A 27,870-nucleotide genomic window follows, 5' to 3' on the forward strand; every position below is an offset into this window, starting at 1 on the left:
CTGATGCCTACAATGAGGCCCGAGGGTCTGGCTCAGGAGGGGCCAATGGGGTTTCTTTTTCCCGGTAGGACTCGATTTTGAGTTTTGTGTGGGTTTCGGGGCGTCCCGAAGGCAGAGTTCTTAAGCTGGAGGTCTGCAGAGGCGACAGTAATACCCACTTCAGGCTCAAGCGGACAAGAATGGTCGATTCCTGGTTCTGGGGCAACGGCTAACGCCAGCATGTCTAGGAGGGAGTGTGTGACTGGGGGCTTTTGGGCCCCCTCGGCCAGGAAGACACGTGAACTGTCATCTGCAAGCAAACCCACCCAGGTCCCACATTGAATGTACCAGGACTAAGGCTCCCAAGGAAGGCAGAGACTCAACTGAGGAAGTAAAGACTCAACTGAGGCCCACAGAGCAAAAGCTCATTGTCCCCCTGCTCCCCACATCATCGGATGGAGAAAGTCGGAGCCGCTGCTGCCCATGCCTCGCGCCCTCCTCGTTAGACGGTCCGATCGCTCTCGCCGCATCTGTGGTTCACATCTTTCGACCGCGACCCGCAACACGTGATGCTTTTCTGTGCGGCCCGGCGCCGCCCCCCGCAAAGTTTCACGAAACCACACGTGATTCTACAACTGTAATGCATTTTTATGTTTATTTTTTTAAAAACTGCCGCGGCGAACCCCAACGAACCCATCTCACAGATCACCAACAGTTGTGAGCGCGCTTTGAAACAGCAGAGGTCTAACGGAGCCAACATCTACGAAAGCCATCGTCACGCTGACATTCACGACCCTCATGTAATCCTCACCGCAACCTTGCGATTTGGACAAGCTCCCCGGTTTTACAGAAGAGATGGAGGCGTAAGTGCCCAAAGTCACACAGGAAGGACGTGGTTACCAGACTACACTACAGCAGCAGAAATCTGGGGCATCCTCACATCCCTGGGAGAACATGTGCCTTCCCCTGGCGGCCACTCGGATTTGCTAGAGTACTCACGATGGTCAGGTCACCAATGACTTTCTTGGTCACCAATGAGGTCTGGGGCTGGGGAGAGTACACTGGCCAGCGGCCTGTTTCCGTGTCACCGTGAAGTCCTTCTATCCTATGGACCCCTTGGAGCAGAACCCAGTCGGACAGATGAAATGTGCGGAAAGGCCGCTGGACAGACTAGTAGCCTGGCTCCCCTTCCAAGAGAGACTTTTCCCGTCTGCTCAGCATTCATTGGTTGGGGAGGCTGTGGGTCGTGAGGGGAGAGGGGCTTCCGGTCAGCACGCCCCACCCAGCACCACATGGGACCGTATCGTCGGCAGGCACCAGGGGCCGACCACCTCGGGGGTGACCCCCGCGCGCCCCAAGTGGACTCTCAGTCTTGAGCGTGTGTCCCAGTCGCGTGGAGGGCTTGTGAAATCCAGATCGCTGGGCCCGGCCCCGAGAGTTTCCGACTGGGTAGGATCTGGGCTGGGGCCTCAGCATGGGCATTTCTAACAAGTTCTTAGGTGATGCGGATGCTGCTGGTCTGGGGACCAGACCAGCACTGCCTCGGGGCACCGCCAGCAGGAAGATTCTTGAGAGGGATTCTGGCAAAATCTTCGTCTCTTCACATTTCTTTGGTATTTAAGGGCGCCCTCTATATTGAGACCCCCCGGCTCCACTGGCTGGCTCACCCGTCTGGCCGACGCACCACAAGCCGTGAGATGAGAGAAGCTAAAAGCCCGTTAGCCTGGCTGGGAGAGCCCAAGGTGGGCTCCTGAAGTCCGGGGTTTCTGTGGGATGCTCAGGTCACATGGGTGGTTAATAAACATTTCTTAACTTCCCTCATCGGAAAGATCCCTGCAACAGGAAGGGGGGTCGTAACTTTCTCAGCGGCCGAGCCAGAATGAGCAAGAACGGGTGATTCCGGGTGCCTGACTTTTGGTTCTTCCAAGATAAAGTGTTCCAGAGATGAGACGGTGTGACTAGCAGGGGATGTGACACACGCACGGCTGCCCAAGCTCGCTTCGTGGGCACAAGGTCACCCAGCCCGGGCACGTAGGCAGAGATCTGCCCGGACGCAGGCCTTTTGCACGGTCAGTCCGGTTGCTATGGGCACAAACCTGAGGTCACAGGTGGGAGGGAGTCACCCAATCCAGCCGGCCACCTCACCTTCCTTGGTTTTTCCCGGCCACTCTCCAGGGCCCCCACTCCGAAAGACCACGGCTGCTACAGACCCATTTCGCAAGTGCGTGCCATCCAGCGCCGTCAGAGCCAAAAGCTGGGCCGCTTTGGTGGGGAGACACGTCCTGTGTCCTCAGCCGTCTGGGAATGCCGAGAGTTCGGCGGGGATCGCTTCTTCCAGTGCGGACGCCAGGCTGCGGACCAGTCACTACTCCCAACGACAGCCGCGTTCGTTCCCTAGTTAATAACTCCCGGAAAACTGTCTTCCATCTCCATGAACGTGAACTAGGAAATCCACCGGGAGTCTTTGGATATTCCTATGTGCTGAGAGCAGCATATCTCTCTGGCTGAAGAGCCTGGGAACGTTCCTTCTTTCAGCCCAAGGGCTCGTCAAAGCCCAGAGGTAGAATCATACGGGAAAAGGCTGTCAAAAGCAGCCTTTTTCTCTGGGGAGGATATGCATACTAGGCTCAGGTTTAAAGGATGAATTTCTATTCTTAGGACTCAAAAAAAAAAAAAAATCAATACATTTTCAGCACTATCTGCTGCATTCCTTAGAAATTCCATGGGGAAAAGAACCAACCTGGGTCACTTAAAAAAAAAAAAAAAAGCCTTGAAGATGGAGTGTTAGGAGGGCAACCAAATACTTAAAAAATATACCCCCAGCAGGGAGGACCAGAAAGGCAGCAATGCCTCCCACGGGATGGATCCCTGAGGGGAGGGAGCAGGTCAGAGACACTTCTTCACACACCTCAGGGAACTGTTAGGAAGGAAGGAAGGAAGGGAAAAAAGCCTGTAGGAAACAAATGCTATAAATGAGATTTAAACAGAGCATTAAAAAAAAAACCACTTCAGGGGCGCCTGGGTGGTTCAGTCGGTTAAGCATCCTACTTCGGCTCAGGTCACGATCTCCCAGCCCGTGGGTTCGAGCTCCACATCAGGCTCTGTGCTGACAGCTCAGAGTCTGGAGCCTGCTCCGGATTCCGTGTCTGTCGCACTCTGCCCCTCCCCTACTCATGCTCCTCTCTCTCTCTCTCAAATAAATATTAAACAAAAAAAAAAATTTTTTTTTTAAACTGCTTAAAATAAAAACCCAACCCGCTTAAGATCTCAGTCCTGACTTCTAGCAAACATCAAGTGCATAGGAGAGTCAAGGCAGAGTTGACTGGCTTGGGGAAGGGTCGCGGCTCACGTGGGACGGGGGATGAGGAACTCCCCGAAGCACTGGCACTGTCCGTGGAGGTTTTCGGCGACTTCCCCCGGCCCGACTCTGCTCTCTGCTGGGTGGGCAGCGGCCGACGCGCCTCTTCCCCACGCGTGGGACTAAGCAAAGTCTGCAGACTTGAAGACTTCTGTAGCCCAGGAGCATATGAGGGATTCAGGCTGCCGAAAGCCAGAGCCAAGGCCCAGGGGCAGGCTTGGTCAAGAGCGGGGTGCCTAGCGTCCTTTAAAAACAACACGGCCGAAACCTCGCTCAAGAGCAGCAGAGATAAAGATCCTTTAAGAGCAATGGAATGAAGGCCCCGCCAGGGCTCTCCCGGAAGGGAACAAGGTGAGAGAGCACGGCTCAAGGAGAACAGGTTTTGGAAAAATTTTATTGCATTTTTGTTTCCATGTGGAAGCACGGACAGAATCGAAGAGAGGCAGCACGTTCCACTTACTGTTCATGGAAAATCACATAGGCTAGAGGAATTTCCTCCCTATCCTGATTGGGCTTAATAACCCTTACCCCCGCCCCTCCCCAAGCACAAGCTAAAAAAGGAGCTTCGTGGTGATCACGTAAAAAAAACAAAAACACAAAAAAACCAAAAACCAAATCCACGTGTACGGATTCACAGATGGTCAGCGCTCAGATGTCTGTGATTTCTGCATTTGCGGCGGGCACTCCCCGTCCCCGTCTCATCTCCCCGCTATCTTCAGGCCTTCCTCTTTTAAATGGGGTTTCACACAGGAAGTGCCTCCAGGTGGAAACGCTCCTCAGTCCCCGGTGCCAGCCGATTGATGATTCCGGGGAGCAGGGGTGGCCGTCTGCCAGCTTTCCAAAGTCTGGGGGCTGTAATGTCGCCCCCGCATCGTGGGCAGCCCCAGGCCAAGACGACAGCCTCCCAGGTTAAAATACAGAGAAGACGTGGGTACGTGTACATTTATGTGTCTAAAATATCAGAAAGGGAGCCCACTTTAGCGATTTACAAAATGGGTTTGGGGGAGGGGGGTGGTTGACGACGGGGCTGGGCGCTTGGGGACTGTGCTGTGTCACTCTGTCACTCAGCATCACTGCCGCTTAACTGACACCTTGCTAGGACAGGGGAGAGGGCGGGTGCTAAGAGTAATCAGACAAAGGAAACCTGAAATCGTGTGATTTTTTTTCTCCTTTTGACTGTGTAAGGCATTTTGAACTGGAAAAACTTCTCTCCTTCACATTCGTCCAAATAATCAGCGGGAATATAATTGGTGATTCAGAATACAAATGAAACCCCTTTGATCCCACCACCCTCCCCCCAAAAGTCACTCTAAGCACCCCAATCCCATGGCGTGCGAGGAGGCAAACCGTGTCCACGTGGGGGATGAGGCCGCCGTGTCAAGGGCCCGTCTTAGGGCTCCAGCCCTGATCCTGCCCCTCTTTTGGTGTCTTCCGTGAGGTTTTAAGTCCCATCGGGCTGCCTGCCACCGCCTCCTGGGCAGTGGGAGGTCATGGCCTTCCTGCCTCTCCTACGCATCCCCAACTGGGCGTCCGGGCCGGTCCATCCGCGTACCGGCGTTAAGTCTCACTCAGTTAGTAGAGGTGGGCTTGGCCCGGAGACAGCACCCTCCACGTTAGTCATGCCAGACAGACAGCAGAGAGGAAACCAGAGGCCAGAGAAGTGATTTTAAAAAAGGGGGGGAGAAAAAGAGCAGCTTCGGTCACCAAAAAATAGAAAGGATGATCTTTTAAAAATAAAACATGGGGACATTTTTTTTTTCTCTGCAATGCTCAGCCATTTTACTTGAGATGTAAAAAAAAAAAAAAAAGTTTTAGAATAGTTGTTTTGCTTTTTCGATTTAAACATTCATGAGGACGGATGGGACGGTAGTGCTGTGATGTGGTTTGTGTCTGAGGGGCAATGCTGGTCAGGGTCCTTCAGACCACATACTGGTATGGGTCTGCCTTCCCTTGGTCTGGCGTGGCAAAGGGGCTGGCCCAGCCTAGAGAGAAGGGGTGGCCAAAAACGGCTTTCATGTTCATCCATTTTGTTTTTTTAGCCCATCTTCTCTCTTCCTTTTTCAATTGTTCTATTCCCTGAAAACAAGAACAATCATACTTTCAGTCAAGCACTTTATTGCTGTGGTTTTTGGGGAGGGACGTCCATTAGCCTGAGGTGAATGGAGTAAATGCTTCCTTTGAAAGCCATAAAGCTATCTGCATGCTACGCTTTTCTTCTCTTTCTCTCATAAAAAGTGTTAAAGGGAACAACAACAAAAAAAATCACGCTTTTTGTGGGGGGTGGGGCATGGGCACCTAGTTTACAAGCCCCTCCAGGCAGGGAGGGGAAAACGAGCAAACTCACGCCCAAACGAGCAAACTCACGCCCAGGCCCACAGGCCACTACGCCAGCATTTCTGGTCATGCCCTTCCGGTGTGTTTTGCTCAGGGAAGGCGCGCATCTACGTGGCCCAGGTTCTGCAGGGGCGCTTCCGGCCTGGTGCCGGTCCCGGAGGTGTGTGGGAACACGGAGAAGGCTTTGGTGCCACAAGCCTCAGAGCTGGCAGGGGCTCGTGATCGTGAGAGCCGTTGCTGGCCTTTCATTTGGGCTAGGTTCAAGTTTGATGCTACTATGACCACTTTGCAGACAAAAAAAAAAAGAAAGGAAGAAACAAACAAATCAATGACCACTCTGGCGCTGTGAGTCTTGCCAGTCTGGGAGGTCAAGAAGCACCCTGCTTAGCGGCGCTGGCAAGGCAGACCTGAGAAGGTCCATCGGGAGTAAGAGACCGTGGCGGGGGAGGGGAGAAGCTACCACAGAGGAGGAAGGAAAGGGATTAGTAAAGGTTAGAGGGGCTGCCTGGACAGACAGCCAGCCCCAGGCACGGCAAACGGCTTCCTAGTGCTCCCTTGGGAAGAAGTGGGGCCAGGGGCCATCTGGTGGTTGTGCAGAGCCTGGGCTACCCCCCCCCCCCAAAGTCTCACGGGGAGAGTAGGCTGGGGAGGAAGAGTTCCCTCCCTTCTCCCCCCTTCCGATGGAGCTGGTGAGCAGGCAGGGCCTGAGGGCGGAACTGGAGAGAAGCAGCCTGGCAGGAGCCTGGCCGAGCGGTCTGGCTGGAGCAGCTGGCTGCCGTGGTCTCTGGTGAGGAGGAGGAGTAGGGAAGAGCCTGAGGGGCCAGCCTAAGTGAAGCCTCTACTCCTGGCCGGGGACTGGGCGGATGCAGGTGGAGGGGAAGGCATCCCTTCCCAAGCGGGGCCCTTCCTTCTTTTCTCCTTTCCTTCCCAACACAATCCCCTTCAGGAAAGGCCCTGAAGGGGGAGAACAACTAGGGCCCGGGCTGTGTGAGCTTTCCTTCGGGCTCCCCCACACCACGGCCTGTGGGGCCTGGCAGCATCCAACAGGGGGCGGGCCGGGCCCGTCACCTCTGGGGTCCCTGCAGGTCTTATGCAGAGAAGTTGGCTGCATTTACTGCTTGGACACACAGCTGGAACTATACCATGGGCTACTATTTTGAAAGAAACTCTTACCATGACGCTATCTCGTATAAAGGATAAAAAAGTTGCCGAGAGCCCCCCAAGCCCCCACATTCTACACCGCCGGGGATCCCCACGATCTAAACGATGTTGCCTTGGCTGCCGGGAGGGTAAACGCCTGATTTTCCACACCCGCAGGGAGGGGCCTAGGCAGCAGGGGCAGGGAGTGTGTCTTCCTGTGAGCCACCACCTGAGGCTGACTAGTCAGCGGGCCCAGAGCCGCCCCGGAGGGCCCGTAGATGACCAAGGCTTGCCCCCTGAGGGGGGACCTTGGGAAGGCAGGAATAGTGGCGGGAGGGACCTACGACCTGGGGCCCCTCGTCTGGAACCCAAAGCCGAAAAAGGAAGAAATGCCCACATCACAGCAATGGATTGACCACCTTGAGGCTTTGGACACTTAGGACAGTCAGGAGGCGGTGTCGTCCGTGGCGCCGGGTGAGTGGGCCTCAGTCCCGCCCAGCCAGCTGCCTGAAAGTTCCCAGAGGTGGGGCTGTGGGTAGGGTGGAGGTAGGGGTGGGGTGTGGGGAGAAGGCAAAGGACGAGCTGGGCCAGAGCTGGGCCAGGCAGAGGTACCCAGAGGCCAGGTGAGAGCCCCTGCCCACCGCTCGGCGGGGTCTGAGGCAGGCTGATTCCTGACTCTGCCCTCTGGACCTGCTCGTGAAGTCACCTCCTGTGGGAAATTGACCCTGCCCGTGCCAGCTAAGGCACCCTTCCTTTGTCCATCATCCTCTCTGCAGGCCTAGGGCCCTCGGGTGGGAAGGATGTCCCCCGGCCCAGCAGAGTGCCTGACACAGCGCAGTGTGTAAGACAGAACCATCAAGGGAGGACGGAAGGTCTTTTGGCAAAGAGCACCCTTCCCAAGGCTGCTGGGTCCCATCCCTGGTGCAACCTGCCGTGCCGGCCCCAAGGAGGGACCTGTGTGTGTGTGTGTGTGTGTGCGCACGTGCACACCCTGCACACCTGGGCCCTGGCCATTGGGCTCCCGGGTCTGGCCTGAAAGCCGACCACACCCACCATGCCCCCCCCCCCCCCGCCCCCTCCCATGCCCGGAGCCCCGGGCTGGAGCTGGTGGGCAGGCCGCCCGCTTACCGTTTCGTCTGTGCAGATGGAGTGCACCTGGGTCCCAAACATCACTGACGTGAAAATGAGGAAGAGAAGGCCCTCGAAGCACAGCAGGATGAGGAGGATCACCGTGGTGGGTGGCGAGAAGGAGCTGCACTCTGGAAGAAAAGGGGCACGTGGGACTTGGGGCTGCTGTCCCCGCCCCCCGCCCGCTCACACTGCTCGGCCCGGCGGGACTCGGCTCCTCCTGGCCTGGCGGGGCCCATCCGGCCCCTCCTAACCCCTGTTCCTCGCTCACTCTCTTTCCAGGCCAGTGTGTCTGTATCCTGGTGCCAAGCACGTGGAAGGACCCAGAAGGGCCCCCGGGGCTGAGGCATGAAGGCAGGGAGGCCCTCCTCTCCTCAGCACAACGTGGGCTGTACAGGTGGAGCGGCCTCAGTCTGGTTCTGGTCTGGCTGTGAATTTTCTGGACGTTCCGGTCCCTCTGTCTGCTTCTGGGTGACCGGAAGGGGCACATCTGGAGGGTCACTCAAGTGGTTCTGGGACTCGAGGTTTTACGAGGGGGTGGCCTGGCTGCCGGGCTTGGCCCCGAGCCGGGTGTGAAACAAGCCCCGTGGGAAACGTCCTTCTCGGGAGCGTCCGCATCACTGAGACGGTCACTCCAACCGGAGGGCCGCCTGGCGCGTTCACTCTGCCAACCTCTCTCCGAGCCCAGGCTGACCGTCCAGGCCTCCGCTCCCTCCTCGGTACAGCAGCGAGGTTTCACCGCTCTGTCTTCAACAGCAGAATCCTCTGTCTGAACCAAGTCTAACTCAGAAGCCGCCCCCGCGCCCCCCGCAAATGGAGACAAAAGCAGAGGTGTTATGGGAGACGGTGAGGTCTCCCTCAGCGGAGGCACCTGGGGGAGACACTGGGCGGCGGGGTCCCAGCTGACAGTGCTCACTACCGTGGGACTCCTGCCCCCGCTGATAGCCGCCTGGGCCTGTCGCCCTGGGTCGTGGTGCACGTTTCTTGTTGCCCCGGTGCTCAGGCCTGTTTCCCTGGCTGGAGGGGTCCTGGCAGGGTCGGGCTTCCCTGGGCTTTGGGAACTCAGGGAATCTGGGGATTCGGTGCCCCTCTGAGCCACCCTGCCGCCTCCCTCACAGGAAGGTGCGGAGGGGCAAGGGAGGTCAAACCTGGGAATGGGCACCGAATGGGTGGTGGGGGTGAGGACCATCTCCTCCAAATGCCTTGATCTCCTCACGTTTCTCTCGGGACGTAACAATGCCCCCAGATGTTTCCCTTATTGCCTCTGTGCTAGGCCGGGTGGTGGGCAGGCCAACGGTTCTGCGGTCAGGCGGACGCAGCAGGGTGACGATCCTGGAAGAAACTCCCGACCACGAGCTGCTACTAAGATGCCGCCACGGACGCTCCGTTCCGGCTCCTGCGCCTTTCCCGTCCCGCACACCGTGCGGTCGTGTTTCTTCCCGCCCTTGCCTCCTGCCTGCCTTTCCCGGCACAACTCCGGCTCCAGGAGGGCGGGACGCTGGCTCCCTGCGGTACAACCAGCCTCCGAGCAGCGCCTGGTAACGAAAGAATGTGGGCACAAGGCCGGGGCTCTCTGAGCTCTGGTTCGGCGGTCCGCTCAGGAATGCACGGGAGAGCATCTGCACAGCTCGGCACCGGCCCAGGGTGAGCACGTGGCGGGTGCTCCCCGGACAGAGGTCCTTGCTCCTTCCTTAGCCACCTGGGCTGCCCTGGGGCTGGAGCTGGCGGCAGAGCCCAGGGCCACGGCATGTCTTCCACCCATGGCCTCCTGAGTGGGCCCCGGGGACTACGAATGGAGTGGGGGAGGCAGAAGCCAGACCCAGGGCGCGCGGAACTACCGCTGTACCCTTCTCTCAACATCAACTCAAATGCCCTCCTTCTGGGGACACTCCCTTCTTGCACAAGCTGGATGCAAGGCCGCTCATCCACGGCTGAGCAGTGATGGTGGTGACCGTCATGCACGGCCGATCTCAGGCTTCCGCTTTGGGGACGGTCCTCCTAGCCTTAGCTGCCACAGGAACTGGTGCCCCAAGCCTCTTTGGTCACGGACCTTGACTGCAGACGATCAAGCACATGCAGGGAGGACCCGGGGCGCTGGAGTCATCCAGGCGGGGCTGGAAGAGCCCGCTCCGGGCTGGCGCTTGAGTCACGGCCCTCTTCTTAGCTGTGTGAGCTTGGGGACTTGCTCGACCCCTGTGAGCCCCAGCTTTCATCATCTGCTAAGTGGGAGCATCTCTCCCGCCCTGCGGGCTTGTGGTGACGCTGAAATAAGGCACTGCTCACGCTGGCTCTTGGCAGGCATTAATGGAATGGCCCCTACCAGCTGCGAGCTGAAGACAGAGACGTTCTGCCTCATTGATGGCGAGTGTCACTCTCATCACTGCCTGTGTCTGTTAGCCCGACGGCGGGGGGTAGGGGGAGCGATGGGGTTGATAGAACGTCCTTGTCAGACTCCACCGTCAAGTCGCCAAGGCCACATCTGGAGTTGGACTGGATCCCCAGGGCCTGGCAGGATACATGTACGTTCAGAATGCTCACCGAGGAACGCGCTGGTGCCCTGCCCAGCTACGCAGGATGCTATGGATGCCCCTACTCTTCTCCCCACTATCCACTAGCTTGACCCACCCCTCTCCGGCTGGCACCAGAAATGCAGTAGTCACGAAAACTGGGGGACACGGGGACATGGACTGAATTGTGTCACCTGCAAAACTCGTATTTGGAAGCCCCACCCCCCAGGTGATATTATTTGGAGATGGGGACTTGGGGAGGTATTGAGGGTTAGACGAGGTTGTGACGGTAGGAGCCCCTCACGGTGGGGTTAGTGCCCGTATAAGAGGCACCAGAAAGCTTGCTCTCCTCTCTCTGCCGTGTGAGGTCACAGAAGGTGGCCGTCTGCAAGCCAGGTAGACAGCCCGCACCAGGAACTGAATCGGCCGGCACCTTGATCCTGGACTTCCCAGCCTCCAGACGGCGAGAGATAAATGCTGAGGTCACCCAGTCCATGCTACTTGGTCACGGCAGCGCACACTGACGGAGACTCGCGGGGTTTCTTCCCCTAGGCGGGGCCGGGCCGGACAGGGCAGGGGGCAGGGCCACAGAGGGCGGAAGGCGGCGGATGCCAAACCACGGGCAGAGGCAGGGAAAGTCTCTTCGCAGCCGGCTGGGAGCTAAAGATCCCCCTGCTTCCCACGGGCTCCCCGGTTCTGCGGAACAAGACCAGCAAGACAGCCGAGAAGACAGTACGTGCGGGAAGAGCAAAACTTCTGGAAGACGGGAGAATGAAAACGGGGACCCGTCTGATGTTTCTGCTCTCACGGACCGTGTGTGTGCGAGATCTCGCCCAGCACGTGGCCTCTCTTAATTCCTCCAGCCCCTATTTAAAATTCTTTTTCTTATCTCTTATTTTTTTATTCTCCTTTAAAAATCACAAAACGGCATTGACTTCCTTCAGCATCTACTTTTTCCTCAGGATTTATGCGGTCGTCTGGTTGGAGCTCCTTCTTTGGTGTTTGCGCCGTGAGACGGGTAATTCTAAAGCAGGGAGCTTTGCTCTACGATCTTTACGTAGATTGGGAATTATGCAGTTAAAAGACAACCACTAACAAAACAAAACAAAACAACCCCAAAGTTCAAGACGGATTTCCAGGAGATCGGAAGGAAATGACTTTTGATTAAAGTGCCTCTTCTTAAAGACACAGAAGCAAAGGTCCTCTCCCTGGCAGGGCTCCCACGCCCTGGGACGTGCTTCTGGGGCGGGGGGTGGGGGTGGGGGTCTGCATTTCCCCCAGGCGCGCTCGGGCTACGCGGTCTGTCCGCCTCACTACTTTACCTGTGGAGCTTTTAAGGGGCTGCTTTATTTCATGAAGAGAGGTTCGGGCCTCTGCTGTCCCTTCCCTGGGCAGTCTGTAGGCTTGCTGCTGATCTGATAAAATGGGGTTGGCGCCTGGCACCATGAGACAAACCAAGAGCCCGCCCCGCCTGGGTCACACACTGCCCCCCGGGGGCAGGGAGGGAGGCCCTGGCATATACTCACTTGTCCAGTCTTCTTCAAAGCAATGCAGAAAGTGGAATCCCACCATGATGAGGGCGTGCAAGGAAATGAGAGCTATGTACATCTGAAACAGGAAAGCAGGGCAAACGCCATTGTTGTGAGAACCTTCTGACCGCGCAGGCTCCCGGGACAGGGGCCCTCAGAACCTCCCATTCCGGAACACTCAGTCAGGCTGAGGGTTGACCAGGAGAGAGCCAGGGAGGCATCTGCTGATTGCCCTACCGGTCTGGCACCCCAGGCCTGGGACCGAGGCGAGCAGCTATTCACCAGGAGTGCACGGACGAGCACCTGTGACCAGGCGTGACCAGGGCCCTGGGTGGGCGGGGGAGCTCTGGGCCCGTGGCTTCCCTTCACTCGGAAAGTCAAGGTGCTGACTGCCAGTAGGTGCTCTAGTCCTCACACTATCCTCTATCCACCTGCAGCTGAGGGAGGGCTTGTTGTCATCACCAGAACTGCCTTGTTTAGCTACTCAGACTGGACGCTTGGGACGGGAACAAGGCCCTTGCTTAGAGCCAACCCGCTTGAGCCCGTGTTCTAGACGCTCAGGCGAAGGGCCTACGAGCAGGCCGTGGCTGAGCTAGGAGTGCTTTGGCAGAAAGGCGCAGGTCTACATGGCCACGCGGTATTTGGAACAGCAGCAAAAACCATCGTTGCGTGCCGGGAATTTTCGGAGGCCCAAAGCGCTCCATCGCTCGGCGGAGGGTGGGGCAGGATTTGGAAGCTGACTTACTGTAAACAGGACAAAGTACTTCTGGTTGTTCTCGCCGACGCAGTTATTGACCCAGGGACAGTGGTGGTCCATCTTCCGAATACACCGCTTACAAACACTGAAAGGACCCACAAGGCAGACCTTTAGTGGTGTCCTCACGGTGGCGGGGACCCGAGGGGAGCAGAGAACCCACCCCCCAGCTCTACTCCGCGGCTGGGGCCTCCTCGGGCTCTGCCCCGTGTCCCGCTTGCTGGGTGTGTTGCAAGGGGCCTGGAAGGTGGGGTCAGGACCCCCAGGGTCACGTCATTCCAAACAGGGGACAGTCATTTGTCAACAAGGCCCCTTCTCTTGTTTAACACAGACACAGGATGGAACTGAGGGGATCTGAGCCGGAAGCTGCTCTCTGGCGGTAACTGGGCTGGGAATCTGGTTTATTGAGAAGGACAGAGCAAAGAAACAGTTTTGAAAATGGACAGGCTGGGGTGGGTATAGAAAGAAGCCGCTCCTAACTCCCCGCCAAAGACCAAAACCCCAAGGGTCGGGCGCTAGCAGGGAGGGTGGCCCAACGAGGGCGCTGGAAGGGCACAGAGTGGGCTCAGGTGCAGGATGTCTCAGGGCGGCAGGAAGGGCCCCTTCAAGAACCTTTTAGCTCTAAGACAGCATCCACTTAGCTGAAAAAGCAGAATGTATTTGAGCTTAAGTGTCGATCAGAAATCCTGTTAATTTGGGGCGCCTGGGTGGCTCAATTGGTTAAAGCATCCAACTTCGGCTCAGCTCATGATCTCGTGGTTCCTGAGATCGAGCCCCACATTGGGCTCTGAGCTGACGGCATGGAACCTGCTTGGGATTCTCCCTCTTCCTCTCTCTCTGCCCCTTCTGCGCCCCCACTCGTGCTTGTGTGCACACTCTCTCTAATCTGCAAATTACTACCTTGTGGTGGGGCTCATTTTGGGACTGAGAAATTGGTCCTTCCTCAATTTATTAGCATAGGCTCCTTGACATTTCCTCGAGAGTATTATTCCACACAGTTTGAAATGCTGTAAAGGTACACTCGGAAATAAGATGATTAGAGGTTTTTCTCTTTTGAAAGCCCCTCAGTTCACCCCAGCTTTTCTTTCCACTCGTTTCCACAACTAACTTTATCCCAGGTTCTTCATCAAGCGCACTGTGGGCTGTGGCAAGTGGAGCCCGGCAGAAGGGCTCTCATCAGGATCACACGGGGGGAGCTCACACTTGCTGAGCGCTGGCTGGCCGACAGTCAGGGCAGGGACAGCAGGGAAGGAGACCTTCTGGGTGTGGGCGTGAGCTGCTCCCCACACTCCAGGCCAGGAGGTGCAGGCCACTCTGAAGGACAGCCACGGCCAACTCGGGGCTGCGGGCTCATCCACACCCCAAGGAGGACGTGTGGCTTTTTCTAAGCACGGCGTGAGCTTTGGTGGCAAGGCAGACCTGGGGCTGCTGAGCTACTCTGGTCAGGCTGGCCAAGCTTGGGGGCCTCAGCTTCCCCATCCACAGGAAGTAAGTGTTGTAAGGAAAAGGTGACAACGGACTGTGGGGGCCTGGTCAGTCTCCACCCTTGTTCTTCTCCACAACCTCGAAGGTCCTCCCTACTACAGGGGAAATGGGCACATCTCAGAGATGCTAGCCCAGCCCCAGAATCTCCCTGGGAGCCTGGAGAGCAGGAGAAGAAGGAGGCACGAAAGGGACCTGGAGGGATATAAAGTCAGGGATATAAACCCATCTCTCTCTGTATGTATGTGTTTCCAATTACAAACATACATGTGAATATGTATAATGTATACTTCATTAGCTAACACTTGTTCCCAGTATACAAGTTTAATAATTTTTAAAATGTTTATTTTTGAGAGAGCACGTGTGTGCAAGTGGGGGAGGGGCAGAAAGAAAGGGGGACAGAAGATCCGAAGCAGGCTCTGCGCTGACAGCAGAGAGCCTGATGCGGGGTTCGAACTCAAGAACTGTGAGATCATGACCTGAGCCGAAGTCGGACGCTGAACCGACTGAGCCACCCGGGCGCCTCCTCTAGTAGACAAGTTTCAAAGTACAGACAGGTAGACAGTGAAGAATGAGCTGCTCCCTGCATCCTGGGCCGCAGCCACCAGGCCCCACGTTCCCTTCATGGGGCCACCTTGCAAGTCCTTCCTCAGCCCTGGGGTCTTAGCTCCCTTCCAATCTGGGGCCCAAACTCCCGAGGGGAGAGGCGCCTGGCAGCTCAGTGCCACCGCCACTTTCTCCAAGGGGCTTCCGGTAGGTGCTCGGAGGGAGGCAGTGTTTGCTCAGCAGCACAGAGGGGTCAAGTGGCCTGACATCCTCCGAAAGCCGCCCAGGGTTTCAATGAGCTGTCACATCCGTCCTTTGCTCTCCTCCCAGCTTCTCAAGAGACCCCGCGTGCGCCCCAGGAAGTGAGTTTCACAACGGGTTACGCGTCCCTGGGAGGCCACAGCAGAACAGTCCTCCTCCTCCAGGGAGCAGGACGAGTGAGCACAGCAGCTGGGCTACAGAAGGTGGCCCTGAGTGCCAGGCTCCAAGCTTCCTGCCCACGGAGACACGGAATGCCGAGGTGGTCCCTCTTCCCCGGCTGGTGCAGTTGTTCAGAGGCAGGCTCTGGGGCCGGGAGGTGGCGCGTGTGGGTGGGGGGGGGGGGGGTCCATCCGTGAACATGGCCCTGATCAGGGGCCGTCTCACCCACAGCTCTCAAAACTAGCAGCCTGAACGGTTCTGCACTTGGGGCCTGGAGAACAAGGGCAAGGCCTACCCGGGACCACCCAGCTGCTTCGCCTCAGGTGCCATCTGTCAGGAGGAAGAAAAAAATGCAGCCTCCCACAACCCTGGACACCTCACTGGGGTATCGGTCACCTCAGAGCCAGCCCTCTTCCCGTTCCCCGTGGCTGGGTGGGCAGGGGGCTCTGCGGGGTCCCCTCCCCAGACAAGGCAGGCAGGGGGCCCTTTACCCAGGCTTGCCACCTGGCAGAACCTCTCCTCTCTGGGGCTCCTCGCTGCTCTTTCCGTACTGAGCGCACCAACCCCCTCCTGGGACTCCTCTTGGGCACCATTTTGTGCCCCCTGTGCGAGACGCTGCAGGCGAGCGAGCTCCTGGGGCACAGGCACCAGGGCCTGGCAGCTGGTCCTCAACCTGCGCTAACAGTCACTGGAGAGACGAAACGTCTTCGATGGAGGTATTTTTTGACGTTCCTGCCTTCGGGGTTTCCTGAGCCCTTTCGTGTTTTTAAATTAACGTTCCAGAAGACGGCGATGCCTCTCCTTCCCTCTTCCTCCAGGTTCCCTGCCATTTTTCAGGCCCCGAAGCACTTCCGTCAAATGCCTGGTGGAGCCCAACAAGCTCACGGGCTCCCACGCCCTCAGGCTCCTTCTCGCCTGTGTTCCTTCTCTGGCGAGGTCCGAGGGCCCTTGGCGCTCAGCCCCAGAGGAGCTGGACGAGGCCCCTGCCTGGCCTGGGTGATGGCCCACCATGGAGACACAGCTGTGTCCGTGAGGGCCTGTGTCTCTCCCTGCAGAGGCGCTTACCAAGCAAGGGTCGGCTGAGTGCGGGTCCTGATGCCACAGATGGGAAAGAGCTAGCCTGGGAAGTGGCCCCACCACATCAGAATGGGACGCCCAGCAGGACAGGAGGAAAGATGCAAAAAGTCATCTACCGCATCCCGGTCCCAGCTCCGCAACAATTTCGGGTAGGGCAGTCCAGCGTAGTGGACAGAACACTGCTCTCAGATCCCCGTGCTGGGCTCCGGGCAGAGAAACTCAGCTTCTCTGAACCACCCTCTGCAGGATTGGCCCCGACCCGATCTCCCAAGGTTAGCGATGATGTAGGTCAAATGCTTTTAAAACAATACTACTGCTGTGTAAGTTTTATCGGCAGTCATAATAACCACGAGAGAGAGACAGGGGCCCTGAGCAGTCCGTGACCGTCTGAGCCTCAGCATGTTATGTGCGTGTGGGGGCGAGGGGTGTGTGGAGGGGTGTGAGGCTTTGCCAGGGTCACAGGTCTCCGCCTCCTCGTGCAAGAGGAACCTATTGCATGAGTCCAACACCCTGGCTGTCCACGTTAGCGTGAACGGCTCCCTATGGGGTTTCCACATGCCTCCGTGGTCCTCAGCGCCGGGATGAAAGCAGCCTGGGGTTCCAGAGTGCCCCTCCGTGGAAAGAAGACCCACCCACCCACCACCGGGCTGGAAGGAGCATCTACACGTCCAGGGTCAGGAAGCGTCTGTGGTACCCACCAGAGCTCAGGGAACGGGGCCAGTTTTAAATTCCACGGGCTCTGTTGGGGGGTCAGGAACCAAAGAGCTGGGTGAGCGCTCACGGATGTGGGCACGCACCTTCGCCTGAGCAGGGAGACTGACCGCAACTCTCGAGCCAGGCAGCGGGCCTCCCGGCCCAGGCAAAACCCGGCTGCGTCTGGCGGGCTGGAGACCGTGCGTATCCCAAACCGCGGGTCCCCAGACGGCCCGGGCCACCACGGGCCCTCACAGACGAGCAGCCGTCGCACACGTTTCCTGACGCAGGAGCAGGGGACACACAGACAGCCTCACCAGAGTTCATCTGAGTCAGCGGGTCTTGTTTTGCTCAAGCTGATTTGTTTACTAGCACTCAAGAATACCTCCCTCGGATCATCCTGGCGAGAGAGGCGAGGAGGAGGCGGCGGTGAGGAAAATGCCAGGCAGGGGAGGCAGCCGAGGGCCCAGGAAGGAAAGAGAAAGAACCACTGTGGTCACCGAACGTCCTTTTCTACAAAGGTCGCAGCTCCGTGTTTCTATAAACCCTGCGCACCCCCAGTGCCCGCACCCGCCTCCACCCACAAACGGCTCCTGCTTGGACAGCGAGCTGACTCCGTTATCCAGACTCAACCCCCACAAGCCGGGGGGGCAGCAAGTCCCTTTACGGGGCACAGAGCCGGCCTCAGAGCGATGTGCTGCCTGGTCCACGGTCTGGGGACACGTGTGGCGGGGACACGGCTGGCCTTCCAACGCCAAGGCCGGAGCCGGTCCCACCACACCGGGCCGCCTGGAGTCACGGCCTGAGGAACCACACAAGCAAGCTGGGCCTTTTGGTTCAGGTGATGAAAACAGCTGGCTTCCCACGCCTCGGATGGCAGAAAAGGCTAGACGGGTGCCCCCGTCACAGATCTCAGAGGTAAAGTGACCACCTCACGCCGGGCTCTGCGCAAAGACACTTAGCTTCTCCAAACCGCCCAACACCCCACAGGCGACAGCAATGACCACAGGCCCTGTCCAAGCTCCTCGGCCCTCATGCTCAAGAGGTGCCAGCTTGCTGGGGAGGTCGCCACTTCTCTGACAGAGAAACGTCCATACGATTACATCAGGTCACATGATTCCCCCCCCCCAAACTGGAATTCTAGTGGAAAGAGCCCCCCAACCGGAGCCGCAGACACTGGGAGCCAATCCTGTCTCTGGTACTCACCAGCTGTGTGACCTCGGTGCGACCCTCCCGCCCCAAACACACACCAGTCCGAAAAAGGGACCAAATGACACGTTTGCATTTCTGTAATTTATCATTTAAAGTTCCCTTGTAATGATAAAATGCAGTTTTCAGCTAGATGTCTTCTTGTTGAGAAGACTCAAAACAATGAAGAAATCTGAAAACCAAAGGGAAAAATCACCACAGAGGAGATGGGGAGATGGCTCTCGGGGCCGAATTCTACAATTGTCACAACCTCTAGAAGGTTGTTGTGTGGTGTTTGTTTGTTTTGTTTTGCTTTGTTTTTGTTTTTTCCCCAAGTAGGCTTCATGCTCAGCGCGGCGTCCAACTTGGGGCTCGAACTCATGACCCCGAGATCAAGACCTGAGACCAAGAGCAGACACTCAACCAACCAAACCACCCAGGAGCCCCTAGAAGTTTTTCCTTTTTTTTTTTTCAAGTTAATTTATTTTTGAGAGAGAGCACAAGCTGGGGAAGGGCAGAGAGAGAGGGGGACAGAGGATCCAAAGCAGGCTCCACAATGTGGGGCCTGAACTCATGAACTGCGAGATCGTGACCTGAATCGAAGTCAGCCGCTCAACCGACTGAGCCACCCAGGCGCCTGAAGTTTTGTTTTAAAGAGAAGCCTTCATTCAAGGACAACCCCTTTGCTAAAATTTAAGCGAATGGAGCCCACCTATTAGACACTCACAGAACGATTTTCTAAAGCTTTGTCTCCTGTGCCCTTAATTAATAAAGCTGTGAGGTAGAAAGAGGAGAAACCCCCTCAATCGTACAGATCCGGAAACAGGCGGAGACAGTCAAGGGCGCTTGACTGTCAGGGCAGGGCGCTTCAGCAGCTGTGGGAGAGTCAAGTCTTAGGACAGGTGTCCTGAGCCCAAACCAAACGCCCTTTCCCATCTAGTGAGCTCACGGAGATGGGGAGGGAGAGTCACAGTGGCCGTTCCCTGCCCAGAGCAAGGGACGTCCAGAAGTCTTGCTGCTGACGGCACCCACTCCGGAAGCAGGTGGCGGGGTGGGGTGGGGGGTGCTACTCCAGAGCAGGTGAGGGGTGGGGGAGGGGAGGAAGCGAGCCCAGGTCGGGAGGAGGGGGTCGGGGCGCACGCGTACCTGCAGTGGTGGGCTCGGTCGGGCTTAATGCTGCAGCATTTGGGACATTTGTACACCACCTGCCCGGGCTTCAGCTGTAAACTCTCGATGAATTCTTTAGTGGCGTTTCCTTTGGGCACCGCGCCCTGTGAGAAAGAGGACAGGGGTCAGGGCTGGGCCAGGGATTCCGTCGGTTCTGACGCCCCGTGGTGGAGGTGGTCACCTGGAAGCAGCAGCTAAACACACACACACACACACACACACACACACACACACACACACGGACAGGACAGTCTCATCCCAACAACACGTGGACTCTGTTCAGAATCACGCCAACACTGATGGATACTTATGGACAATGAGGTTTCCTGTGGAAAAGTAAATGATTTTCCCCAGTGGACAGTTAGGCTGTTCCTAACGATCTTCCTGCTTTCATCTCAGTGACGTGGTTTTCACTGAATCCGTTCTTTCCTGTGTAAATACTACAGTTGGGATTTGACTCGCCCATTCCCGTCTGGTCTACGTTAAAATTTCCCAGTAACACCTTGGGCCTTTGCGAAGTTTTACTAACGGGCTTCACACCCCCACAGCTCGGTTTTTCCAGATCAAAGTCTGCAGCTCTGAATGTCACTGGCTCCTGCTTAAACTAGAATCGTTTTATTTTATTCTCTTACCAGTACAATTGTTAGGAAGCACCGGTGATCTACATTTGGTTCTTGTGGATCCAGAAGCAACTGTGAACCATGGCCCTTGGATCTCTGACTTGCTTTCTGACCCGCGTGCCCTCCCGCTTGCCATCCCACCCTTTCGTGCGCTCGTGAGTGCTCTGCCTTTTGTTCTAGCTGTGAACACCTCCGGTGGAGCCAACAGCAGACCCAAAGTGCCACCAGCGTCTACTGGGGCCCGTGTGCCTGTCCAAGCAGAAGGAAAGCGGGCGGTGTCCCGGCCGACGCAGGGTCTCGATGACCAGTCTTCGCCAGGGGCCTACTCGGTGCTCGGCCCGTGCTCCAGTGCTCACTGCTATGGATTCAGGTAGCAAACCAGGTCTCTGTCCCAGTAGGCCCTTGGTCTCTTGGAGGCTAACGACGCTAGAAGACAGCTGTGTTGAGAGAGCACAGAGGAATAGGTACCGACCAGCCAGGGAACCAGAGAGGTTTCAAGAGATGAGGAGTTTTGTTTTTTTTTAAGTTTATTTATTTTTGAGAGAGAGAGAGAGAGAGAGAGAAAGAGAACACGAGTGGGGGAGGGGCAGAGAGGCAGACACAGAATCCGAAGCAGGCTCCAGGCTCTGAGCTGTCAGCACAGAACCTGACGCAGGGCTCGGACCCACGAACTGCGAGATCATGACCTGAGCCGAAGCTGGATGCTTAACTGACTGTGCCACCCAGACGCCTCTCAAGAGGTGAGGCTTAAGGGTGGTCCTAAGACATGCCAGGTAGTCCTGAGGGAGGAGAGGGATTCTGGCCAGAGGAGGGGCATAGGTAAAGACAAAAAGGTGAGAGTGAGCCCGGCCCGTCTGGGGGCTGGTGAGAAAATCGGCACGGTGGAATCCAGGGTAGGCAGAGGGGAGGCTGGACGGACGGGCAGGGGGCCAGCTTGAGAGAGAGTGCTCGGCACAGGGCACAACAAGGGACCAAATGTGTCTCCCAAATTCCTAACCCTCAGTGTGTGCTATTGGGAGGTGGGGCCTCGGGGAGGTGGTCGGGTCACTAGTGTGGAGCCCTTGCGCCTGGGCCTTAGCGCCCTTATAGTGACTGCTGAGAGCTCCCTCACCCCTTCTGCCATGTGAGGACACAGCGAGAAGATGGCCGTCTGCGAACCAGGAAGTGGGCCCTCCCCCAGAGGCTGAATCTGCCAGCACCGTGATCTTGGACTTCCCAGCCTATAGAGCTGTGAGAAATGTAACTTTCTCTTGTTTATAAGCCAGCCTGTCTCTGGTAGTTTGTTGCAACAGCCCAAACGGACCGAGGCAGGTAGCCTGTGTTCTTGGCCGGGTGTTGGACGCAACACTGTGCCTGTAACAACCTCCGGATGCCTCGACTCTAATGCAGGGTTACCACACAAAACTGTCAGGGTGCCTGGACACCCGCATTTTTACAAAGCGCTCAGCAGGGCTGAGAATTACTCTGCTAGACCAGGAGCTCCATGACGGGTCTACCTCATTCAGCACCAGAGCCTCTAGCCTGGAAAAGGTCTATCAGTTTTAGCACGGGGTGAAAGGAACAGTGAAAGCAAGCAGGACAAGAAAGAAGGGGGCTCAGGGTGCCAGCCTGGGGGGCTCCAGCAGCGTGGCCCAGCTCCCTATCAAGAACCGGGCCTGACACTGGGTCGAGTCATGGCTCTGGGATGGGACTGCTCCATACCCCCCGCCTAAGGTCTAGGTGACAGGAGGCCGTGCTCATCAGTGGGCGCCCACGGGACACCACCATCAGGGAAGTTGACGCAACATCTGACCACAGAACTGGGGGCCACGCCCGAGTCCCGAAGGGGTCCGGGTGAGGGGCAGTGTGGTCGGCTAGGGTAGGTAGGTGGGTAGGTGGGGATTTCGGGGCTGACGGACTGTAACAGGCCAAGCGAGGGGTTCCCGGGTTAGAGGGGAGGAAGACGGGGTGTCAGCACCTTTCCCACGAAGGAGAAATTCTGGGATAGGAAGAGCCACTGAAGAAGCAGTACAGACCAGGGAGCTGGAGTTTTGTCTTTTGCTACAAAAATGACTCACGGGGACAAAGACCCTAGCTATGGAAACTGCAAAGACAAATCAAGTACCGACCCTCTCCTGGAAGTCTACACCACACTGAGCATTGTGGGAAAGTGCACGGAAGTGATGGGGGCCTGGGTCCCAAACAGCTGCTGGGGCGGATGCCCAGATGCCCAGACACAGCAAGGAGGCCGAGCACCCGGCCAAAGCCACGGCCACTGGTGCATCAGGAGCTAGGGGAGGCGGGAAGGCCAGGAGGATCCTGGTGGACGTAGCAGGACAGGGGCACCTGGGGACAGAGGCAGTCCAAGCAGTGGCCAGAGGTGGCCTGTCCAGAGGATGACGGATAGAGCAGAAGCACCGGAGCCAGAGGGCACGCGCAGGGGTGTCTCCCAGGCAGCGGAGGAAAAAACTCAGGACCACAGTTCAATTATGGGAAGACTTGCAAGTTGTCTCAAAGAGGGCCTCGGGTGCCTCTCTGGGGTCTCCAGCCAGCATGCACCCTCTCCTCCCGCCCCTCACCCCACTCCTCATATGGCTCTTTGCTGGCGCCCCCCCCCCCAACTTTCCCCTGCTGACCATTCCGTCACCAGCTCTTTCTCTGCTCTCCTGTCTCATTAAGGACCCGCTTACACTCGAGATGGGCAGCATGTGGCCGACATGTCACTAGGAACGGTGCTGTGCTTCCCCACTGGTCTGCCTGAGGCCAATGGGGCAACAGACAAGTACAAGCCCAGAAAAGCCAAAGGCATGCTCATCCACATGAATGCTCTTCTCATTGGTGGAGGCTCAGGACTTTGAGTGGGACAGAGATGAGGTCCTGAGAAGAAACTTCTAGAAATGTGGATCCTGATACACAAGCACTATGGGCACCAAGATGCTGAAAACTACATGTGATTCAGAGTAACAGTCACCTCCATGGTGGTGGGGAGGCTGGGAGAGGAAAAGTGGGGGTGGGGTGGGGAAACAAAGAGGTTAAACCGCCTTTGTAATGTTTTATGTATGAGGCTGGGGGCGTGGAGATATCATATTATCATATCATTGTATTATCCTTCATGCCCTTTCAACTGTGTCATATGTTTCATTACAATTTTTTTAAAAAAAGTAGGAAAAAACCCCACCTAGTCTGCAAAACACCGTCAGATGCCAGAAAAGCCTATGATAGAAATTTTAAAAGCAGGGGCACTGGGTGGCTCAGTCGGTTGGGCGTCTGACTTTGGCTCAGGTCATGATCTCACGGTTCGTGAGTTTGAGGCCCATGTCAGGCCCTATGCTGACAGCTCAGAGCCTGGAGCCTACTTCAGATTCTCTGTCTCCCCTTCTCCCTGCCCCTTCCCCACTGGGCTCTGTCTCTCTCTCTCAAAAATGAATAAAAACATTAAAAAAAAAAAAAAAAAGAAACTTTAAAAGCAAACAAACTTTGATAGGTGAGGACTCTATGATATGTATAATGCCATACAGGACATCCTTCTAGACATTAAATATGCTATAAAAGTATACAGCTATCAGCATGGAGAACATCTATGACAGATGGCTAAAGGCACACATAGACTTCCAAAGAGTATATGGCATATAACGCATTCTGGAACAGATCTGATACCCAGTTGACACTTGAATAATGCAGGGCTGAGGGGTCCGTGCAGCCAAAAATCCACATATAGCTTTTGACTCACCTGAAACTTAACTGCTAATAGCCTCCTGTTGACCAGAATACCAAAAACGTGAGTAGTCAACTCACACATATATTGTACATTATTTGTATCCTACACTATATTCTTACAATAAAGCTAGAGGAAAGAAAATGTTAAGAAAATCATAAGGAAGAGAAAACACATTTCCAGTACTGGACTGTTCTTATCAAAAAAATTCGTGTATAAGTGGACCCGTGCAGTTCATACCACATTGTTCAAGGGTCAGCTGTATAGATATATATAAAGACAAAGACATGTGCCAAATTATTAATGGATATCTCACATAGTCAGATCACAGGTTATTTGCATTTTCATGACTATATTTCTTAAATGTTCTAATATGAACATGTGGCTTTTGCAATTAGAAAGAAACTCATTAAGAATACAGGCAAGGGGCGCCTGGGTGGCTCAGTCGGGTAAGTGTCCAACTTTGGCTCAGGTACAATCTCATGGTTAGCGAGTTTGAGCCCCAAGTCGGGTTCTCTGATCTCAGCACAGAGCCTGCTTCGGATCATCTGTCTCCCTCTCTCTCTGCCCCTCCCTTGCTGTCTTTCTCTCTCTTTCTCTCAAAAATAAACACTAAAAATTTTTTTAAAAAAAAATACAAGCGTAAAAATATACCTCAGGAAGGAACTACCCAAAGTAGGAATATGCCCAACTTAACTGAATTTTATATTCAAAACGCTGTGACCATCTCATCTTGAGATATCTGAGGCCCTGCCCTGAGGCACTAGGGTCTGGAAGTCTTTACAAGGGCAAAGCTGGACCCCGACCACCCAGATGACTGGACTTTGAAAGAGGATCCAGAAGGAGGGTGCCTGGGTAGCTTCAGTCAGTTAAAGCGTCCGACTCTTGGTTTTGGCTCAGGTCACGATCTTGCGGCTTTGTGGGTTCAAACCCCTGCATCAGGCTCTGTACTGACAGCTTGGAGCCTGCTTGAGATTCCCTCTCTCTCCCCACCTCTCTCTGCCCCTCTCCCACTTATGCTGTCTTTCTCTCTCTCAAAATAAATAAATAAACTTAAAAAAATGTTCTTAACCCTTTAAAAAAATAAAAGGGGATTGGGAAGGGCTCTGGCCCAGGCAGAGAGGGCCCCACAAAAGCCCAGAAGGCCACATTAATGCTCTTTAATGCAAAAGGTCATTGAGTCTGGGCAATCGTGTGAACTTGTATGAATCCTGAAGGCACAAAACCACAACTGGATGTCACTCCTCATGCACAAAGGACAAGCCCTAAGGAACATCATCTGCCCAAGGAGATAAATCAATGCGGCAGAGTTTTCCTAAATGAAGGCTCAGGTCGCTATTTTCCCCCCACATCCAGTTTTTAAGGTCCCAGAATTTGCTGTAAACCTCAGGAGGCCCCACGTAAAGGTCTACGTGGGGAAAACCCCACGTAGGGGAGGGGCAGAGAGACAGGGGGACACAGAATCTGAAGCAGGCTCCGGGCTCCCAGCCGTCAGCACAGAGCCCGACGCGGGGCTCGAACTCACGAACTGTGAGATCGTGACCTGAGCTCACAGTCAGATGCTCAACTGCCACCCACGTGCCCCACAGTTCAGCTTTTTTAAAAGCCTGTCCCCTCCAGCAGGACTCTATTTACATAAATCCCCTAGAAGGCTCATTCTCTTCCAGGCAAGACCCCATCTGCCCAGCAAGTCCATCTTTCAGACCCAGAGGCCAGCTGGGCCAGTCCCTGAGACAGAGGATCCTGTGACACAGGTGCTTTCCTGCCTTTGCCTCCAACGTCTTTTCCTTTCTTCCCTTCCCTTCCTTTCCCCTTTCTTTCTTTCTTTCTTTCCTTCCTTCCTTCCTTAATATTCTCTCCTGTGCTTATCTCCACAGACTTCAGAACTTCCTGTGATTAGTTCATGGTAAGGAATTTCGTTCTGTACCATTCTGGACAGACGGCAGGGAGTCGGTAGGCCTGCTGAGACATTTCTGCCAATGTTGTGACGCCTGCGTTACTGAGAACCGCCCACCCCCCGTCCTTACGCATCTCACAGGGCTGTCTTGAGGCTCCCAGGCTACTGCAGCCTGGCAGACCACAATGTACCGATTCCCGCCCCCCCCCCCACCATTCCCACAGTCATACTTCTTCATGATTAAAAAAAAGAGACGAGAAAATTAAAAGGGAAAAACTCACCCTTTGATTGTATCGCCCAGAGATCTGTATAATCAACATTTGGGAGCATATCCTCCCAGTCTTTTCTCTGTGCACACAGCAAGCTAAAGACACTAAAGAATTTATAGGCCCATGATACTCAGACGTTCCTCAAATATATGTTTGGTCCCGCAGTGGAATCCGTTTAAATCTGGGGCAGGGAGGTGTGATACGATTCTGTCAATCATTCCCCTTAGTGGCTAGCCCAAACTTCCAATACCTTCCTCAACCCCCACCTACTCCCTTTTCTATTTCAGAGAAAACTGAGGCAGCTGGGATAAACCACCAGCTTGGAGGGTGAGGGTCCCAGCCAATCCTGGCCCTCAGGGGCCCCAGACTTTTAGCTCAAAGCTTCTCCCTCATGTTGTGCGCACACTCCGGGCCCTCCCACCCCTCACAGCTAAGCTTGTCGAGTTCGTGTGCATTTCCGCCTCTACTATCCCTCCCTGACTCTGCTTCACTGCTCTCCGGTGCCTGTCGTCTTCACACCAGGAACACCTGTCACCAGGTCACTGAGCAACTCCCTGTGGCCAAACCCAAAGGTCGGTTCTAGGCCCTCAACTCCCTTGGATCTCCTGTGACCACCAGTCCCTCCTTCTGTCACTCTCTCCTGAGGCGGCTCTGCTCCCTCTGGGTGTCCCCTCTTGCTCTCCCTTGGGCTGTTACCCATGCTGGACCCCGGTGTTCCTCAGGGATCCCCCACCAGCCCTGTCCCCTGCTCATGCTGCACCCCGCCCCCTGCTGACAGTCCTCCCCCATCACACCCAGTGGTGAGGCCCAATCGTGGGCTCCAACCCAGGCCTCTTTTCGAGCTGCAGACATCTCCACCTGGTTGTTCAAGAGACATTAAAACCGAGGAAAACCGACCCCCCAGATTCAACATGCTAGAACTGAATCCATTCCTTTCGCTCCAAACCGCCCCTCCCATTCTCACTTCCCTGGCCCGTGGCGCCTCTATCTACCCTCGCTTACCCCTTACCCCTCCTACTCCACCAGGTTACTCTTGTCCCAAACCGTGCCTCGAATCCCATACCCTCCCCTCCAAGCCGCTGTCACGGCCTTTGTTCCGGCCCATCCTCACGCGCCCCAGATGTTAGAGTCACCTCCCACCCCGGCCTATTCTCCTATTTCCCAGAGTAAACTTTCTAAAATGGGAATCTGATCATACTATTCTCCCTGCCTGGACACCTTCACAGGCTTCGCAGAGCCTTCCCCCGGCCCAGGGTCCGAGCTCCCGGTCGGGGCTCGAGCAGGGCCACCACAACGCAGCCTTAGACCACTGACCCAGGGTCTCCCCCTGTCCCTGCCCCAGCAGTCCCCCGGCTGTGGACCACCTGCGGCTTCCCAAAGACACCATGCTCTCCGAGACTTTCACCTTGTACCCCCGGGGACTCACATCAGCACCTCTGCCCAGCCTGTTTGCCTCTTGTACCGGAGCCAAAACCCACTCAGGGATCACCTCCTCTGCCTTCCTCCTCATGGCCCCAGGCCACACCCAAGAGAGAAGCCATCACTTGGCTTTTGTGTTGTTCCAGCCTGTATTTATTGGTCTCAACACCTATCGTTTAAGTACACACTGATCTCTCCTACACAGCTATACTTCCTGGAGGATAGAGACAATGTCTTTCAACTTGCAGCCCCAGTGAATTGCCCAGGGCCTGCCACGGAGCATGTATTCAACAAACCAAGCTGAATGATAACGATGATACAACAGACATTTATGGAGTGCTCTATGCCAGACACAGTTCCACGTGCTTTACTGTATTTTGTCAGTTAATTCCGCCAATAAACCTGTGAGGCAGAGACTGTTATTACCCATTTGACAGATGAGATAACTAAAGCAAAGAAATTAAGCAACTTCCCAAGGTCATATGGCTAACAGATGGCAGAACCAGGATTCAGACCCAGGCAATCCAAGTCTAGAGCCCTCACCTCCATCAGAAGACAACGTATGTATTTATCGGACATTGCTGTTAAGAGCCCTGAAGAGGCTTTTTCAAACTGCCCTGATGCCATAATATTATTCTGCCAACAACTGTGTTAGCATGTTACCATTAA

The 27,870-nt window shown here is 55.7% G+C and overlaps 1 protein-coding gene across 10 annotated transcripts in view; it reads right to left on the reverse strand.

Moving 5' to 3' along the window:
- ZDHHC3 (zinc finger DHHC-type palmitoyltransferase 3) overlaps positions 1 to 27,870 on the reverse strand; it is a 59,902-nt gene that overhangs the window by 6,198 nt on the left and 25,834 nt on the right. For 5 of the 10 annotated variants that reach the window (XM_049642527.1, XM_049642526.1, XM_049642528.1 and 2 more), the window contains 5 exons: positions 19,282 to 19,406; positions 12,721 to 12,817; positions 11,973 to 12,054; positions 11,769 to 11,861; positions 7,940 to 8,070 (listed from right to left, as the gene is read on the reverse strand). In XM_049642527.1, the coding sequence (XP_049498484.1) occupies positions 7,940 to 8,070; positions 11,769 to 11,861; positions 11,973 to 12,054; positions 12,721 to 12,817; positions 19,282 to 19,406 (528 nt within the window). Of the gene's footprint in view, positions 1 to 3,192; positions 4,289 to 5,130; positions 5,414 to 7,939; positions 8,071 to 11,768; positions 11,862 to 11,972; positions 12,055 to 12,720; positions 12,818 to 19,281; positions 19,407 to 27,870 lie in introns of those variants that run through there. The other 5 variants (XM_049642534.1, XM_049642530.1, XM_049642533.1 and 2 more) reach the window with 4 other exon arrangements.

The sequence above is a fragment of the Panthera uncia genome, chromosome A2 (assembly GCF_023721935.1).
Source record: "Panthera uncia isolate 11264 chromosome A2, Puncia_PCG_1.0, whole genome shotgun sequence".
NCBI classification, from domain to species: domain Eukaryota; kingdom Metazoa; phylum Chordata; class Mammalia; order Carnivora; family Felidae; genus Panthera; species Panthera uncia.